The sequence below is a fragment of the Neofelis nebulosa genome, chromosome 1, assembly GCF_028018385.1.
Source record: "Neofelis nebulosa isolate mNeoNeb1 chromosome 1, mNeoNeb1.pri, whole genome shotgun sequence".
NCBI lineage: Eukaryota > Metazoa > Chordata > Mammalia > Carnivora > Felidae > Neofelis > Neofelis nebulosa.
The window spans coordinates 136,356,023-136,374,914 of record NC_080782.1 but is presented as its reverse complement, the minus strand read 5'-3'; the positions used below and the strand labels follow the sequence as shown (position 1 = coordinate 136,374,914).

Sequence of the window (18,892 nt, the reverse complement as noted above, 5' to 3'; positions counted from 1 at the left end):
GACTTTCAAAAAGACCTCAGAAATCCTCTTTTATTGTTGAAGTCTAATGCAATTTTTAGGAAAATCTCTGTGGCCTATGCAAATCTCATCCATGGGCAAGGCGTGACATCCATTGCCTCCGATGTGATGGCTAAATATCTCAGACTCTCTTCCTTTAAGTGACCCCTACCCACTTCAGAATTTTCTGACCTCCTCCATAACCCCATATCGTCCTCAGTTTAAATTTATAATTCCAAGCTCCCCTTCAAAGCTCCAAACACAAATTAATTAAAATGTTAGATCAAGCCATATCACCACACGATTGTGAAAGTTGCTTTGTTGCCAATAACTAGAACAGACAGAAAAGTGATCATAATGTACCAAACGTAACTAAGGGATGCCCCCATTTCTCACTTTTGTGGTGTTATGAGGGGAGTTCAAGGCTTTTGTGATGAAAATTTGTGTTTTTCAGGAAACTCATTCAACATATGCTCGATAAAACTGCAAATGATGACTGCCTAGAAAATTCTAACCTTCCACTGAAACAGTACTTGTCAACTCCACAAATATTGTTGCAGTAAAAGAGCAGAACCACCAGATGGCAGCATTATATCATTAAAAATTTTCAGTACTTGCAATTGAGGTAATGTTTACAAAAATTGTCTTGGCACAATTCAAATCAAGCTATGTGCTTTCTAGCTCCCTCCTTAGCTGATTAATTTCTTTAGAATTTATTTTTAATCGGGGCGCCTGGGTGGCTCAGTCGGTTAAGTGTCCGACTTCGGCTCAGGTCATGATCTCGCGCTTCATGGGTTCCAGCCCCGCATCGGGCTCTGTGCGGATAGCTCAGAGCCTGGAGCCTGCTTAAGATTCTGTGTCTCTCTGGGGCGCCTGGGTGGCGCAGTCGGTTAAGCGTCTGACTTCAGCCAGGTCACGATCTTGCGGTCCGTGAGTTCGAGCCCCGCGTCAGGCTCTGGGCTGATGGCTTGGAGCCTGGAGCCTGTTTCCGATTCTGTGGCTCCCTCTCTCTCTGACCCTCCCCTGTTCATGCTCTGTCTCTCTCTGTCCCAAAAATAAATAAAATTAAAAAAATAAATTAAAAAAAAAGATTCTGTGTCTCTCTCTCTCTCTCTGCCCCTCCCCCACTCACATGCTGTCTCTGTCTCTCAAAAATGAATAAACATCAAAAAAAAGAATTTATTTTTAATCAATTATTATTGCTCGAAGTCTATTATTATTGTGGCTTAAGTCATTCAACCCAAAATGGGCCTCAAATTTTTACAATGTTCACTTATCAATACCTTTGGGGTTAAATGATATAAAATTGTGTGAGGGGATGTTTTAATGAAATTTTTAGTAGCATTCCTGCCTATTATTAATCTGTTTGTATTACAGCTTCCTGGAAGTGATGAATGCCACATTTTGTGGGGGTTTTCTTTTGTTTGTTTGTTTTTTGTTTAGTTCGTTGGTTTTTTGAAGTTGTTTCTTTTTTTACTTTATTTATTTTGAGAGAGAGACAACGAGAAAGAGAACGAATCCCAAGGAGGTTCCACACTGTCAGCACAAAGCCTGACTCGGGGCTCAAACTCACGAACCATGAGATCATGACCTGGGCTGAAACCAAGAGTCAGATGCTTAACCGACCGGGCCACCCAGGTGCCCCATGAATACCACATTTTATAAGAGAAATCCTGGATGGCTAGTACTCATGTTTTGGAGTCCCAGAAGTACTAAAGAGTAGCACAGAAGAGAGTGTAGAAAACAAGCCAAGAACCTGTTTTAAAGTCCAGGATTCATAGCTCTGCGTGATCTGGAAATGAATTGCATGTTCAGATCTCAACTGTAGTGCTTAAAAAAGTGGCCCCCAGCGGCGTGAGAATCAGGCTCTCCTCCCCCAGCTCACCTTCACCCACTCATCGTCACTCGTTTTCAGTTTGCCACTGAAAATTGCCGTCTCCTTACCACTGAAAACACAACATATAGTTTACCATGACAATTGTGTGTGCACGTGTGTGTGTAGATAAATGGATATCCATAATATCACCAAATATCCAGAAAGGGTTCTAATAATTTTCAATTGTGTCATAAATGTCCTCAGTTCTTTAAAAAACAAAACAATTGTGCATACCTTTTGCAATCGCAGGCCCCTCCCCCTTACACAATTACATCTGGCTAAAGTCTGGCATTTGGACCTGGGGTTCCACTGTTGGGAACAGCAATGCCAAGGTCAATAGGCAGGTTTTTGACCTGGGCTGTTTGACCCTGAGGTCTCACTCCCAAAGTAACGCCTCTCAAAATGGAGGACAAACCTGGCCCATCTCCATGCATAGAGGAGGCACAGAAGCAAATTCCTGGCAATTTCAAAATGGCCATTTTTATCCCTGACCCCTGGAATCCTGAGTTCCAAACTAATGAAGCAATTCTGATACAAGCTTACTAATATTTTAGTTGTAAAGGAAAAACATATCTCTCTGTCCGTCTTTTTTTCCTCTCTTCATTTCATGAGACAAGCAGCTAATATAATGAATCACTCCAGTCCTTAAAGACACCGGCCAGCCCTAGAGAACCTTCTGAAAACATGAAGGAAGTTATGGACACTACCCCTCCACACACACACACACACAAAGTCTGTAGGCACTGAACCTGAAAGTGCACATTTTTAGAAGAGCTGGGGACAAGGGACCCACACTTGGCCCCAGTGTGAAGAACCTTTGGTACTTTTGATCTTCAGTCGGAGAGAGCCGTGCCGTGCACAGAGAGATGCCACAACACGCTAAGCCAGGCAGAATGTGACTGACAAATATCCACTTCCTTGTCATTTCATTCTGTATTGTTCTGCTTTCCCCACACAGGGCCTAGAGGGGATCTGTGGTGTGTCTGAGAACCCGAGCAGAAAACCGTACCCATGGAAGTCACAGGGATGAAAGATACAGCCCAGGAAATACAGTCCATGGTACTATAGTAGCGATATATGGTGACAGATGGAAGCCACAGTGTGCTGAGCAACACGCAACGTGTACAGCTGTGGACTCACTATGTTGTATACCTGAAACTAAGGGAACACTGTGTATCAACTACACTTCAACAACAAAAAAGAAAACGAAACTACACAAATGATGAATGAAAGCAAGCAAGAAAGCAAGCAAGCTGCGGGGGAAAAAAAGAAAAGAAAATCATATCCGGAAAACCAAGTAAGAAAGCCAAGATCAAGTGCCAGGCTCTCAGATTTTGCTGGTAGGCGAATAAATTGGACCACACCTTCTCTACAGGGCAACTTGGCCATCTACCAAGGGATTTAAAATTCTGCCCATGCCTTGACCTGGCACTCCTACTGAGAGAAACTTAGCCGAAGGAAATAATTATGCCTGTGCAGGTGGTGCAGCCGAAAGGGTAGTCATTGCAGTGTTGTTTATAATTGAAAAATTAGAAATAAACTGCCCGATAATGTGGGAAATGTTAAACCAGCTATGGTCCTTCCATTAAGCAAAATAAGATTCAGCCTTTCCTACTAGTTTGATAAAGGTGAGTGGTGATGTTGTAATATGTTTAATATATTAAGTGGGAAAAGCAGGTTCTAAAATACTTTCTAAATGATTCTATCTTGAGGCGCCTGGATGGCTCGGTCGGTTGGGCGGCCGACTTCGGCTCGGGTCATGATCTCGCGGTCCGTGAGTTCAAGCCCCCGTCGGGCTCTGTGCTGACAGCTCGGAGCCTGGAGCCTGCTTCCGATTCTGTGTCTCCCTCTCTCTGGCCCTCCCCCGTTCATGCTCTGTCTCTCTCTGTCTCAAAAATAAATAAACGTTAAATGATTCTATTTTGATAGTATCTATTTTGATAATGTACCCTGAAATGCTATATGCAAAGTGGCTAATAGTAATGTCTTAGATTATATAATTATGGTTGGTTTTATATTTTGTCCCTTTTCCCTTTGATTCTTATTATTTCTCATCTGTATTCTTTTATAATAAATTCTATAATAAACACATATTGCTTATGTAATGAAAAATAAGTATGTTTCAGGGCGCCTGGGTGGCTCAGTCAGTTAAGCATCTGATTTTGGCTTGATTTCACAGTTTGTGGGTTGGAGCCCTACATCAGGCTCTGTGCTGACAGCTCAGAGCCTGGAGCTTGCTTCAGATTCTGGGTCTCCCTCTCTCTCTGCCCCTCCCCTGCTCATTCTCCCTCTCTTTCTGTCTCTCTCTTTCTTCCTCTCTCTCTCTTTCTTCCTCGCTCTCTTTCTTCCTCTCTCTCTCTTTCTTCCTCTCCCTCTCTCTCTCAAAAATACATAAACACAAAAAAAATTTTTTTTAATATGTTCCAGACGAGTAGAGTCTGAGGATCCTTGATCATTAAGGTCAGGGGCCAAAAAGGAAATTTGGAAAGGAAGAGAGATAGGCACCTGTCAAATATAAGCATCAACAGGAAAACTAAAACCAAGACGGCAACTATTCCAACATAGCAAAGCTTCAAGGTAGCAGCCAACCCCTGAGAGGAGAAATTCCATGAGACACAGGGTCCACAGCAGGGACCAGAGATGCTACAATAAACAGGTGAGGTGACACACCACCCAACCCCCTCTTCTCCTCCTACTGAAAAGATTTTTAATATATAAACTCTTTGTATATAAAGCTGATAATGAAATAAATCCAAGTTTCTAGAGCTTTACTAAAAGTGGCTCCAGGAGCACCTGGGTGGTTCAGTCGGTTGAGCATCCGACTTCAGCTCAGGTCATGATCTCACGGTTCGTGGGTTTGAGCCCCGAATCGGGCTCTGTGCTGACAGCTCAGAGCCTGGAACCTGCATCGGACTCTGTGTCTCCCTCTCTCTCTGCCCCTAAGCCACTCACATTCTGTCTCTTTCTCTCTAAGAAATAAATAAACATTTAAAAAAAATTTTTTTTAAGTTACTCTAAAAGTCTTAGCCTTGGCAAAAAGTGTTGATATCCCCAAGCACATGCCTTCCCTAGTCCAGAGAAAAGTGTCCCATGTGTAAAGGAGAAATCCGTACCCTTTCCTACCTAACGAAAATTAACAGCAGGCTCCAGCTTCTCTGTCAATGGTGGTTTTTAAAAGGAGACTTTGTTTCACAGCATGTTTGAACTTGTTCCCTTGTAAGTGTGAGCACGTTTAACTCAGAAACATGTTAAAATCTCAAAACAGGTTCCTTAGATTTGTGGGCCTCCAATGATTTTTTTTTTTTTTTGTCCTATAATCTATGCTTCCAGGCCTGTCTGCCTTTCCACAATGGGCTAAAGTGCTCTGTGGACCCCATCTCCAAAGCACGGAAGTCTTGAGGGATGATCCACAAACCCATCAATGACACTCTCTTAAAAAAAAAAAAAAAAATTGCAAATTCCCTATTTGCATGACTTAAAGACTATCCTTTGAGACAATATTAGCTGGGACCAAAACCTCGATGTCAAAGTTATGGGTAATTTGACTCACATTTGGAGCTCCCAAGTGGCAAAAGTAATAAAAACCCAATTTTCATTTATCTGGAATCCCTTCCTTTTCATTGGTTGTATCTGAGTTCGGGGGGATTCACATAAAGCCGAGCCCTTGAGTGCTCGGTTGGTTCTTCGGTCATGATTCATAAAGGTTCCCTCCAGGCTGCACCCAGCTGCCCCAAGGGCTGAGAGGAGTCACACCTTTTTGTGTGTAGAAGTTCATCAACATTGTGCCAACGGTTGTTAAACCAGACGCCAAGGGGTCTATCCAGATGTGATGAGTTCAACGTGCGTTGCTGGTATAGTGTTGAGCATGGCCGCCTCCCCAGTGTGATGCGTTCAGGGAGTGAATCTCTAGCCTCGATGAAAAAAAAAAGAAATCAGTCCACGGATTCTACAACTGGAAACTATCATTTTCTTTACCCAAGTACTTTCCCTAGGCCTTTCTGTACCAAAAATGAAAACAAAACAAAAAAAAAAGCTAGTTGCAACTCATCTTTAGTCAACTCTCTCCAAGTTTCCAATTGTTTTTACATTTTAATGATGCTAAAGTACACACTCTGGAGTATAATTAATTTAGACATAGTACGTACTTGTGTGGCTTTAGGTCATACTGGTGTATAGGTTATCCCAAGGTTAACGCTACACTCTTCCAAGGACAATACATGGTGCCTCTTTCTCCTGTCAACCCAAGCTGTAGCAGGTGGTTGGTAAACGCAGGCCATCCCCTCTTTTCCTTGTGATGATGGAGCATACTGTCACGAGTATGGGCCCTGAACTCTGAGTGCTGGATTTGAATACTGGCCCTACTGCTTCCTAACAGGTAATCTTAACCAAACGACTTTTGTCCCCTACATCTTGGTTCCCCCTTCTGTAGAATAGGGTAATGATAGCACCGGGCACAGGGCCTTGTTTAAAGGATCAAATGACATGATGTATATCAAGCACACAGAAAAGTGTGTGATGCAAACACAGGCTATTGTTAAGATTGCCATGAAATCAGATCATAAATCAGACCACCCTGAAGTGAATCGTATTTTTTCTCACACTACGCTGCAAGAGTACTATGTATTTATGTAGTTTGCTTAGGTGTTTGGTGGGGAAGCGGGTCATGTTTGTTTACCATCAAATGCCCAGCGGCTAAACCAGCAAAATCTGTAGACACACACACACACACACACACACACACACACACAAACACACACAAGATTATGAAAATGTTAAAGCCTTATAATTGGACTTGAATTCTATATTACATTCAAATTCGAGATTAGTATGCCAACCAAACCTCTAAAATTTCATCTTAAGAAATCTTACCACCAAAATGCTCTCACTAGATAGCAATACCAATACATACCAAGACTGTCTAAATATTAAAAAAAAAAAAAAACTGTAAGAAGGAAAAGTCAAAAAATTGTACATGCTCCTATTTAACAGCACACTTCCAGAGAACAATCCTCATGTATTTTATAGAAAGTGTACCAGGAAGGTGAGGAGGGCTTACCCTTCCCACAAAGAATTATAATTTGCAAGATATATTCCAATGATACTATGGAGACTGACTCTTTCAGAAAGGCAAGATACAGTGTTGGGGTTTTATTCTTCTGATTCATCCCACGAAAAAGTCACTGATCAAGTACTCCTTAGCCAGGTGGCTAGATGCGTGTTGATTTAAAATCCTTCTAAAGATAACCCTCTGCACTGTGAAGAGGCCTTCTTAGCCCTGGGCATTTCATTCATCATCCTTAGCTTTTGCTGAAAAAACGTCAGCTGCTCACCTCTCACTAAAGATCAAATCTACTGTGTTCAAGACAAACTGCTTCCTTCTTAGAGCTTTAAAAATATATGTTTACTTCTAAATCCTAATGAAGATGTATCACTTCGAAAGCCACAAAGTAGAGGTCCCAGATATGGCTTTTGAGTGCATCCCAAGAAAGGTTGTTAGGTTGTAGGCATAAGAGGCTTCTGCTGCCTTGAATCAATCCCTTAAAGTGTCCTCCAAGCTCTCTGCAGTCTGTGCTAACCAGCAGCCTCAAAGGGTCAAAGAAGGGCCATCCACTGGAAATGACTTGCACCCTGACACAGAACAATGAGATGATTCTTCTTCCCTTAAAGGAGAATAATCCTACTCTCTTTTCATACAATATGCTCAGAGGGGAAGACCAAAATGGCAGCAGAAAATGCTTCTCACAAAACGTGTAATAATAATTTTCTGTACTTGAGCCCTTCGAAAGCAAGTGGTTAAGAGTATTTTACCAGACTAGGAGATTCTCAGAGAGACATCAAGGTCCAGAAGAGTTCAAAGCTCCACCACTCAGTTGAGAACAAAGACATCACTTTGAAGGACAGATGCCAGCTCCCTCTTTTCCCAGAACCTCAAAGTGAGGCACATTCCTGTCAGAGGTCTTTATGGAAAAACAAGGGGAAAAGGAGGTGTGAAGATCCCGAGCAATTTTCAAAAGACCACTCAGCAGATCATCAGGAAGACTGTTTCCTGCCTCTAATGGCTACTTTTCATTTTCTCCAACACAAGAACTGATCCTGGTGCCCAGCTACTAGATAACCACAGTAGCAAAATTTCTCTTGTTAAGGAAACCAGCCAAAAATGTAACGTGGAAAAGCAAAATATCCTCCCCACACACATCTTTATTCTCAAGATACTTCAGGCCACAATAATCTCTCCTGACTCTGGAAAGCAGATTCAGTCAGGTCCAGTGGTTTTCTTTTTTCTTTCTTTCTTTCTTTCTTTCTTTCTTTCTTTCTTTCTTTCTTTCTTTCTTTCTTTCTTTATTTTTAATATACGAAATTTACTGTCAAACTGGTTTCCATACAACACCCAGTGTTCATCCCAAAAGGTGCCCTCCTCAATACCCATCACCCACCCTCCCCTCCCTCCCACCCCCCATCAACCCTCAGTTTGTTCTCAGTTTTTAACAGTCTCTTATGCTTTGGCTCTCTCCCACTCTAACCTCTTTTTTTTTTCCTTCCCCTCCCCCATGGGTTTCTATTAAGTTTCTCAGGATCCACATAAGAGTGAAAACATATGGTATCTGTCTTTCTCTGTATGGCTTATTTCACTTAGCATCACACTCTCCAGTTCCATCCATGTTGCTACAAAAGGCCATATTTCATTTTTTCTCATTGCCACGTAGTATTCCATTGTGTATATAAACCACAATTTCTTTATCCATTCATCAGTTGATGGACATTTAGGCTCTTTCCATAATTTGGCTATTGTTGAGAGTGCTGCTATAAACATTGGAGTACAAGTGCCCCTATGCGTCAGTACTCCTGTATCCCTTGGATAAATTCCTAGCAGTGCTATTGCTGGGTCATAGGGTAGGTCTATTTTTAATTTTCTGAGGAACATCCACACTGCTTTCCAGAGCGGCTGCACCAATTTGCATTCCCACCAACAGTGCAAGAGGGTTCCCGTTTCTCCACATCCTCTCCAGCATCTATAGTCTCCTGATTTCTTCATTTTGGCCACTCTGACTGGCGTGAGGTGATATCTGAGTGTGGTTTTGATTTGTATTTCCCTGATAAGGAGCGACGTTGAACATCTTTTCATGTGCCTGTTGGCCATCCGGATGTCTTCTTTAGAGAAGTGTCTATTCATGTTTTCTGCCCATTTCTTCACTGGGTTATTTCTTTTTCGGGTGTGGAGTTTGATGAGCTCTTTATAGATTTTGGATACTAGCCCTTTGTCCGATGTGTCATTTGCAAATATCTTTTCCCATTCTGTTGGTTGCCTTTTAGTTTTGTTGGTTGTCTCCTTTGCTGTGCAGAAGCTTTTTATCTTCATAAGGTCCCAGTAATTCACTTTTGCTTTTAATTCCCTTGCCTTTGGGGATGTGCCGAGTAAGAGATTGCTACGGCTGAGGTCAGAGAGGTCTTTTCCTGCTTTCTCCTCTAAGGTTTTGATGGTTTCCTGTCTCACATTCAGGTCCTTTATCCATTTTGAGTTTATTTTTGTGAATGGTGTGAGAAAGTGGTCTAGTTTCAACCTTCTGCATGTTGCTGTCCAGTTCTCCCAGCACCATTGGTTAAAGAGACTGTCTTTTTTCCATTGGATGTTCTTTCCTGCTTTGTCAAAGATGAGTTGGCCATATGTTTGTGGGTCTAGTTCTGGGGTTTCTATTCTATTCCATTGGTCTATGTGTCTGTTTGTGTGCCAATACCATGCTGTCTTGATGATGACAGCTTTGTAGTAGAGGCTAAAGTCTGGGATTGTGATGCCTCCTGCTTTGGTCTTCTTCTTCAAAATTACTTTGGCTATTCAGGGCCTTTTGTGGTTCCATATGAATTTTAGGATTGCTTGTTCTAGTTTCCAGAAGAATGCTGGTGCAATTTTGATTGGGATTGCATGGAATGTGTAGATAGCTTTGGGTAGTATTGACGTTTTGACAATATTTATTCTTCCAATCCATGAGCAGGGAATGTCTTTCCATTTCTTTATATCTTCTTCAATTACCTTCATAAGCTTTCTATAGTTTTCAGCATACAGATCTTTTACATCTTTGGTTAGATTTATTCCTAGGTATTTTATGCTTCTTGGTGCAATTGTGAATGGGATCAGTTTCTTTATTTGTCTTTCTGTTGCTTCATTGTTAGTGTATAAGAATGCAACTGATTTCTGTACATTGATTTTGTATCCTACAACTTTGCTGAATTCATGTATCAGTTCTAGCAGACTTTTGGTGGAGTTTATCGGATTTTCCATGTATAATATCATGTCATCTGCAAAAAGCAAAAGCTTGACTTCATCTTTGCCAATTTTGATGCCTTTGATTTCCTTTTGTTGTCTGATTGCTGATGTTAGAACTTCCAGCACTATGTTAAACAACAGCGGTGAGAGTGGGCATCCCTGTCGTGTTCCTGATCTCAGGGAAAAAGCTCTCAGTTTTTCCCCGTTGAGGACGATGTTAGCTGTGGGCTTTTCATAAATGGCTTTTATGATCTTTAAGTATGTTCCTTCTATCCCGACTTTCTCCAGGGTTTTTATTAAGAAAGGGTGCTGGATTTTGTCAAAGGCCTTTTCTGCATCGATTGACAGGATCATATGGTTCTTCTCTTTTTTTTTGTTAATGTGATGTATCACGTTGATTGATTTGCGAATGTTGAACCAGCCCTGCATCCCAGGAATGAATCCCACTTGATCATGATGAATAATTCTTTTTATATGCCGTTGAATTCGATTTGCTAGTATCTTATTGAGAATTTTTGCATCCATATTCATCAGGGATATTGGCCTGTAGTTCTCTTTTTTTACTGGGTCTCTGTCTGGTTTAGGGATCAAAGTAATACTGGCTTCATAGAATGGGTCTGGAAGTTTTCCTTCCCTTTCTATTTCTTGGAATAGCTTGAGAAGGATAGGTATTATCTCTGCTTTAAACGTCTGGTAGAACTCCCCTGGGAAGCCATCTGGTCCTGGACTCTTATTTGTTGGGAGATTTTTGATAACTGATTCAATTTCTTCGCTGGTTATGGGTCTGTTCAAGCTTTCTATTTCCTCCTGATTGAGTTTTGGAAGAGTGTGGGTGTTTAGGGATTTGTCCATTTCTTCCAGGTTGTCCAATTTGTTGGCATATAATTTTTCATAGTATTCCCTGATAATCGTTTGTATCTCTGAGGGATTGGTTGTAATAATTCCGTTTTCATTCATGATTTTATCTATTTGGGTCATCTCCCTTTTCTTTTTGAGAAGCCTGGCTAGAGGTTTGTCAATTTTGTTTATTTTTTCAAAAAACCAACTCTTGGTTTCGTTGATCTGCTCTACAGTTTTTTTAGATTCTATATTGTTTATTTCTGCTCTGATCTTTATTATTTCTCTTCTTCTGCTGGGTTTAGGCTGCCTTTGCTGTTCTGCTTCTGTTTCCTTTAGGTGTGCTGTTAGATTTTGTATTTGGGATTTTTCTTGTTTCTTGAGATAGGCCTGGATTGCAATGTATTTTCCTCTCAGGACTGCCTTTGCTGCGTCCCAAAGCATTTGGATTGTTGTATTTTCATTTTCGTTTGTTTCCATATATTTTTTAATTTCTTCTCTAATTGCTGGGTTGACCCACTCATTCGTTAGTAGGGTGTTCTTTAACCTCCATGCTTTTGGAGGTTTTCCAGACTTTTTCCTGTGGTTGATTTCAAGCTTCATAGCATTGTGGTCTGAAAGTATGCATGTGTAATTTCAATTCTTGTAAACTTATGAAGGGCTGTTTTGTGACCCAGTATATGATTTATCTTGGAGAATGTTCCATGTGCACTCGAGAAGAAAGTATATTCTGTTGCTTTGGGATGCAGAGTTCTAAATAGATCTGTCAAGTCCATCTGATCCAATGTATCATTCAGGGCCCTTGTTTCTTTATTGACCGTGTGTCTAGATGATCTATCCATTTCTGTAAGTGGGGTGTTAAAGTCCCCTGCAATGACCACATTCTTATCAATAAGGTTGCTTATGTTTATGAGTAATTGTTTTATATATCTGGGGGCTCCGGTATTCGGCGCATAGACATTTATAATTGTTAGCTCTTCCTGATGGATAGATCCTGTAATTATTATATAATGCCCTTCTTCATCTCTTGTTACAGCCTTTAATTTAAAGTCTAGTTTGTCTGATATAAGTATGGCTACTCCAGCTTTCTTTTGGCTTCCAGTAGCATGATAAATAGTTCTCCGTCCCCTCACTCTCAATCTAAAGGTGTCCTCAGGTCTAAAATGAGTCTCTTGTAGACAGCAAATAGATGGGTCTTGTTTTTTTATCCATTCTGATACCCTATGTCTTTTGGTTGGGGCATTTAATCCATTTACATTCAGTGTTATTATAGAAAGATACGGGTTTAGAGTCATTGTGATGTCTGTATGTTTTATGCTTGTAGCGATGTCTCTGGTACTTTGTCTCACAGGATCCCCCTTAGGATCTCTTGTAGGGCTGGTTTAGTGGTGACAAATTCCTTCAGTTTTTGTTTGTTTGGGAAGACCTTTATCTCTCCTTCTATTCTGAATGACAGACTTGCTGGATAAAGGATTCTCAGCTGCATATTTTTTCTGTTTAGCACACTGAAGATATCGTGCCAAGCCTTTCTGGCCTGCCAAGTTTCAAAAGAGAGATCAGTCACGAGTCTTATAGGTCTCCCTTTATATGTGAGGGCACGTTTATCCCTTGCTGCTTTCAGAATTTTCTCTTTATCCTTGTATTTTGCCAGTTTCACTATGATATGTCGTGCAGAAGATCGATTCAAGTTACGTCTGAAGGGAGTTCTCTGTGCCTCTTGGATTTCAATGCCTTTTTCCTTCCCCAGTTCAGGGAAGTTCTCAGCTATAATTTCTTCAAGTACCCCTTCAGCACCTTTCCCTCTGTCTTCCTCCTCTGGGATACCAATTATGCGTATATTATTTCTTTTTAGTGTATCACTTAGTTCTCTAATTTTCCCCTCATACTCCTGGATTTTTTTATCTCTCTTTCTCTCAGCTTCCTCTTTTTCCATAACTTTATCTTCTAGTTCACCTATTCTCTCCTCTGCCTCTTCAATCCGAGCTGTTGTGGTTTCCATTTTGTTTTGCATTTCGTTTAAAGCGCTTTTCAGCTCCTCGTGACTGTTCCTTAGTCCCTTGATCTCTGTAGCAAGAGATTCTCTGCTGTCCTCTATACTGTTTTCAAGCCCAGCGATTAATTTTATGACTATTATTCTAAATTCACTTTCTGTTATATTATTTAAAACCTTTTTGATCAGTTCATTAGCTGTTGTTATTTCCTGGAGATTCTTCTGAGGAGAATTCTTCCGTTTGGTCATTTTGGATAGTCCCTGGAGTGGTGGGGACCTGCAGGGCACTTCCCCTGTGCTGTGGTGCATAACTGGAGTTGGTGGGCGGGGCTGCAGTCAGACCTGATGTCTGCCCCCAGCCCACCGCTGGGGCCACAGTCAGACTGGTGTGTGCCTTCTCTTTCCCTCTCCTAGGGGCAGGATTCCCTGTGGGTTGGCGTGGCCTGTCTGGGCTACTTGCACACTGCCAGGCTTGTGGTGCTGGGGATAGCTGGGGTGGGTAGGCAAGGTGCACGGGGTCAGGAGGGGCAGGCTTAGCTCGCTTCTCCTTAGGTGATCCACATCAGGAGGGACCCTGTGGCAGCAGGAGGGAGTCAGACCCGCTGCCGGAGGTTTGGCTCCGCAGAAGCACAGCATTGGGTGTTTGCACGGAGCCAGCAAGTTCCCTGGCAGGAACTGGTTCCCTTTGGGATTTTGGCTGGGGGATGGGCGGGGGAGATGGCGCTGGCGAGCGCCTTTGTTCCCCGCCAAATAGCTCTGTCGTCTCGGGGCTCAGCAGCTCTCCCTCCCTTTGTCCTCCAGCCTTCCCGCTTTCTGAGCAGAGCTGTTAACTTATGACCTCCCAGACGCTAAGTCGCGCTTGCTGTCGGAACACAGTCCGTCCGGCCCCTCCGCTTTTGCCAGCCAGACTCGGGGGCTCTGCTTGGCCGGCGGGCCGCCCCTCCGCCCCAGCTCCCTCCGGCCAGTCCGTGGAGTGCGCACCGCCTCGCCGCCCTTCCTACCCTCTTCCGTGGGCCTCTCGTCTGTGCTCGGCTCCGGAGACTCCGTTCTGCTAATCCTCTGCCGGTTTTCTGGGTTCTTTAGGCAGGTGTAGGTGGAATCTAAGTGATCAGCAGGACGCGCGGTGAGCCCAGCGTCCTCCTACGCCGCCATCTTCCCTCTCTCCCCTCAGGTCCAGTGGTTTTCAAACCTGGCTCTGTGGATGCCCTTTTCGGGGAATACTTGGAAGAGTTTTAGAAGAGCCAGGTGAACTCTGCCTTCCTACCTCGACTTCTGCCAGAAAAGCTCTAAACCTCCTTAAAGGGTCCATGATTTTTTAAATTTTTATTTAACAATCTAGGGGAACCCTATGCCTTTAAAAATGAAGGAATCGAAGAGAAGTTAAATAACTAGAGAGAACTGTTGGCAAGAGAATGAGGGGTGGAGATCAATATGTAAATGAAGAAACCAATGTCTGAGGTCTAAACAAGAGAAGAAGGTGAAATTACCTGATCATAGGACCCAGAAGGATGAGCGCTTTCAAGAGATGGTTCCTCATAAGCATGAATTACAAATCCAAAGTAGGTTTTGTTGACTGACCTAATATTCCTTCCTGGGAACCTCATTTTCTCATAACAGTGAAATAAAAAAAAAAAATGGCAGCATGACTGTTGGCCTCTTTCATCCCAAATGCACTTATCCTGCTGCAAATTACTTCAGTGATTCTATTCCTTTTCTTGTCTCTCCATTCTGCATCCCTCCTTCCCACAGCTACCTCTTCAAACGCCAACCCTTCCGTGAGGCTCCATTTTGAATCAGTCAAACCAATTTGGCCCCATACAACTGTGTGTAAGTTATCTTATCCAAAAGCATCATTTCCACCTTGTACCTGTGGGCAATTTTGTTTTCTGGAAGGCTCTGAAAAGAATACTTAAAACAATACAAAAGGTAATATAAGACCATTAGCCCCCTTCCTATAGTGGTAACAGTGGAACCAAATGGCATGGAGGACCTACGGCTAGAAGGGTCCTTAAACAGGCCATTCAAATCACCACCCCCTTCACAGAACAACATCCTTAGGCTCTGACAACAAGAAACAATTCGGAAAGCAACCAGAGATCAACTTTAACACAAACTTTAAATACAACTGTTCACCTGCCTTCTCTTGTCAGTTCAATAATCCCATTTCCACATTCTGTTCTTGTATTTTTTATATTCTATTTCTAATCATTTTTTGACCCTTTTATATACTGGATCTGCAAATACCCCCTCTCATCCTGAAATGCCAGACTACCCACTAGGTTTCAATAGGGTCTGAATATGAAGAAGAACAGTTTTCTAAGCTCCTCCACATTGTATTCTTTTATGTTTGAAGTTTATTTATTTATTTTGAGAGAGAGAAAGCAAGCACATGGGTATGCAAGCAAGGGAGGGGCAGAGAGAGAGAGGAGAGAGAGAATGCCAAGCAGGCTCCACACTGTCACTGCAGAGCCTGGCACAGGGGCTCGATCTCACGAACCATGAGATCACGACCTGAGCTGAAATCAAGAGTTGGATGCTTAATCAACTGGGCCACCCAGGCAACCCAACCATACTATCTTCTTCATTGGGCGTCTTAGTTGCTTTTCTCAAATTACCCAAAAGCCTACTGGCAAGTAAATACCTTTATTAACATCTTTGTATAGTATATTCTCTTTTTTCTCTGCAGAGGTATGGATGGATCAAGAAGGGGAGACTGAGAGAGAGAGAGAGAGGGAAGGAGAGACAGATTGATTCAGAAACTCATTGCTCACGTTTTTGTAAGCTTTTCTGTTCAGCACTATTTTCTGGACATCTTTCAATATCTTTAAAATTGATCACCATTATTGTTTGCATGATCTGACAGTATTCTACCAACTGCACACCATAACTCGTTTAAATCCAAGATGAAGCCTGCCTTCCAAGAAATTGCTTCTTTAGTCTGGTCCAAAGTGTTGATTATTCCAAGAGTTCCTAGCTGGGGTCCTTGTCTGCTTTCCCCTCGACAACCCATTGTCTATCCACTGCTGATCTTACCCTCCTAAAACACACAGACGATCACTCTACTGCCTTTGTTACAACCCTTCCACTGCTCTTCCAGTAAAATCCAAACTCCTGCTCAGGGCATCCAAGACTCTTCCAGAACCTAGCCTGGATTTCCTGCTCCATTCCTAATACCTCCCATTTCCTCCAGCCCCTCACATAACAGATTTCTCACCATTGTCTGCTCACTCCACGGAAACTCAAGCCTCTGTGCATTCCTGTAATGTCCTTCCCCACCTTGTCTCCGTGAAAAATTTCCACTCCTCTTTTAAGATCCTCCTCCAAAGCCTTCTGCGCCACCAACAGAGTTAGCTGATTTCTTTTCTCTGTGTCTGAAGCCACCTCTTTATTTCCATGCAAGGGCACTTATCATATTGTGTTGTAATTTTTTACATACACGTTTCTCTCTCCTACAGTTCTGGCTTCATCCATAATGTTCTGTACCGTAACTGTCACTCAGGAAATTTTTGTTGAGGTGAATTCAATCCCTCAACAAACAATCCCTCCCTCTCTCTGCCCCTCCCCTGCTCATGCTCGCTCTCTCTCTCTCTCTCTCTCTTTCTCAGGCTTACAACTACATGGCATAAAACATTCAGTAAAGCTGAAATTCTGAGTCTCAAGGATGAAATGCATTTCCACCCACCGAGGTTGTATCCCTGGTACATGAGCAACAATTGAAATGGCTAATCTATTTTTTCTCCACTAACTTCCAGCTTCTATGCAAGGGACAGAGTCTTAAGGATGGTATCATTGGTAATATTTGAGCTGTTTCTACTGGAAGGAAGGAAGGATGAATTCAGGCATTATGTCCAACATGCTATAACAATAAAAAAAAAAAAAAAAAAACCTCCTGGAAGAAGCACCCACTATGAGATACCAGTCAGTACTGTTACAGGAAATAACAGAAGTCGGCCAACAACATATAAGTAACATTTAAATGTGATTATGGAGAGCTCTTCGGCTTGGAAGCTGTCGCCATGGCGGTCTTTGCAGGCCCGGCTAAGCCGTTCCTGTCACTGAACCCGCAGGAGGAGGCCAAGTTTCAGAAGGAGGTGGCGCAGTCTCGCCGGCGCGCAACCCAGCGAAAGGAGAAAGAGAAACTTACTCCTGGAGTAATCTATGTGGGCCACTTACCTCCAGCGCTTTACGAAACCCAGATCCGAGCATATTTCTCCCAGTTTGGTACTGTTACGAGATTCAGACTGTCCAGAAGTAAACGGACTGGAAATAGTAAAGGCTACGCGTTTGTGGAGTTTGCGTCTGAAGATGTTGCCAAGATAGTTGCTGAAACAATGAACAACTACCTTTTTGGTGAAAGACTCTTGAAGTGTCATTTTATACCACCTGAAAAGGTACACGAAGAACTTTTTAGAGAGTGGCATATTCCATTTAAAAAGCCATCCTTTCCAGCAGTGAAACGGTATAATCAGAATCGGACACTTCTTCAAAAGCTACAGATGGAGGAGCGATTTAAAAAGAAAGAAAAGTTACTCAGGAAGAGATTAGCCAAAAAAGGAATTGATTATGATTTTCCTCCACTGGTTTTATGTAAAAAGAAAAAAAGAAGTGCTTCAGACACTGGTCTTCAGAAATCTACAAATAGCCAGGTCTTATCAAAGAAGAAGAAGAAAAAAGCTCCGTGTACTCCTGGCACCCCTGAGCAGACTGTGGATAGCCAGGGCCCCACACCAGTTTGCACACCAACATTTTTGGAGAAGCGAAAATCGGAAGTGGCTAAAATGAACGTTGACGATAAAGATAACGAAATAGTTTTCAAACAGCCTGTACCTGGTGTAAAAGAAGAAACACAGCAGACTCAAACACCTACACGCTCAAGGAAAAAAAGACGAAGAAAAGGCAATCAGTGATTCTAAATGTATTCTATTTCTTCTGAAAAATGTGATTTTATTGTGAGGGCTAATTCTTTGTATTTAACTACGTGCAGTGAAATGCAACCATTGACAGGGTTCTTGGAGGACAAACTGTCGGTAAGGAAAACGGTCAGTAACCGGCTTACCTGCCCTTGCTGGCATTGCAGCGTGAGTAGCTGGGCTCACGCTGCCTCTTTGTCCTAGTCTCTAGTTTTCTTTGCACATTTCATAGCTGTCTTTAGTTTCTCTTCCTGGATAGAAAAGTCCCCACTGACTGCAGCTTTTATTGTTACCATCAGATAAAGAATACAGACTCTTGCTTGACCATCTACATGGTTCTCTGTTAGACTATGCACGGCTAACCCATAAGAGCACTTGAACATCATGTGATGGAAACTGGAAGTTAAATTACTTGGAGAGTGAGAAAGCCCTTCAAGTATATGTACGTGAGTGCTTTTACCAAGTTAAGTCTTTGGGGGGCTAGCAAGGTTTAATGACTGTCATTTTGTGTTCGTATCATCAATGTGGAATTGTATCTCAAGAATCAGTGACCAGCAAATAAATAAACTTTTTCTACAATTCATTTATATGCAAAAAATAATAATAATAAAAAAAAATAAATGTGATTATGGGCAAATGTGAAATATTTCATTAACTTTACCAGTCTTTATGACTTCCTGTTTCTTTCCCTTTCCAGAAAATAATACACAACTTCCTGCTGAACAGAATCAACCAAGAAATATCAAATGATAGGGGTGCCTGGGTGACTCAGTCAGGTGAATGTTTGACTCCTGGTTTCAGCTCAGGTCATGATCTCACAGTTTGTGAGTTCGAGCCCCACGTCGGGCTCTGCGCTAATGATGAGGAGCCTGGTTGGGATTCTCTCTCTCTCCCTCTCTCTGCCCCTCCCCTGCTCATGCTTTCTCTCTCTCTTTCTCAAAATAAATAAATTAAACTTTAAAAAAAAAAATCAAATGATAGATGACCTGGTCTTACATGGTATTGGGGAAGAAAATAAAAGA

At 42.2% G+C, this 18,892-nt stretch overlaps 1 protein-coding gene across 1 annotated transcript; it reads left to right on the top strand.

Annotated features, from left to right (window-relative positions):
• The first annotated feature begins 16,955 nt into the window (after window positions 1-16,955).
• On the top strand, window positions 16,956-18,457 carry LOC131516509 (MKI67 FHA domain-interacting nucleolar phosphoprotein-like). The gene has a single exon (XM_058737621.1). The coding sequence runs from the start codon at window positions 16,977-16,979 to the stop codon at window positions 17,865-17,867; it is 891 nt and encodes a 296-aa protein (XP_058593604.1). The 5' UTR covers window positions 16,956-16,976; the 3' UTR covers window positions 17,868-18,457.
• The last annotated feature ends 435 nt before the right edge of the window (window positions 18,458-18,892 follow it).

Coding starts and splice junctions, on each gene's coding strand:
- LOC131516509 (XM_058737621.1), top strand. CDS start 16,977: ATGGCGGTCTTTGCAGGCCCGGCTAAGCCGTTCCTGTCACTGAACCCG.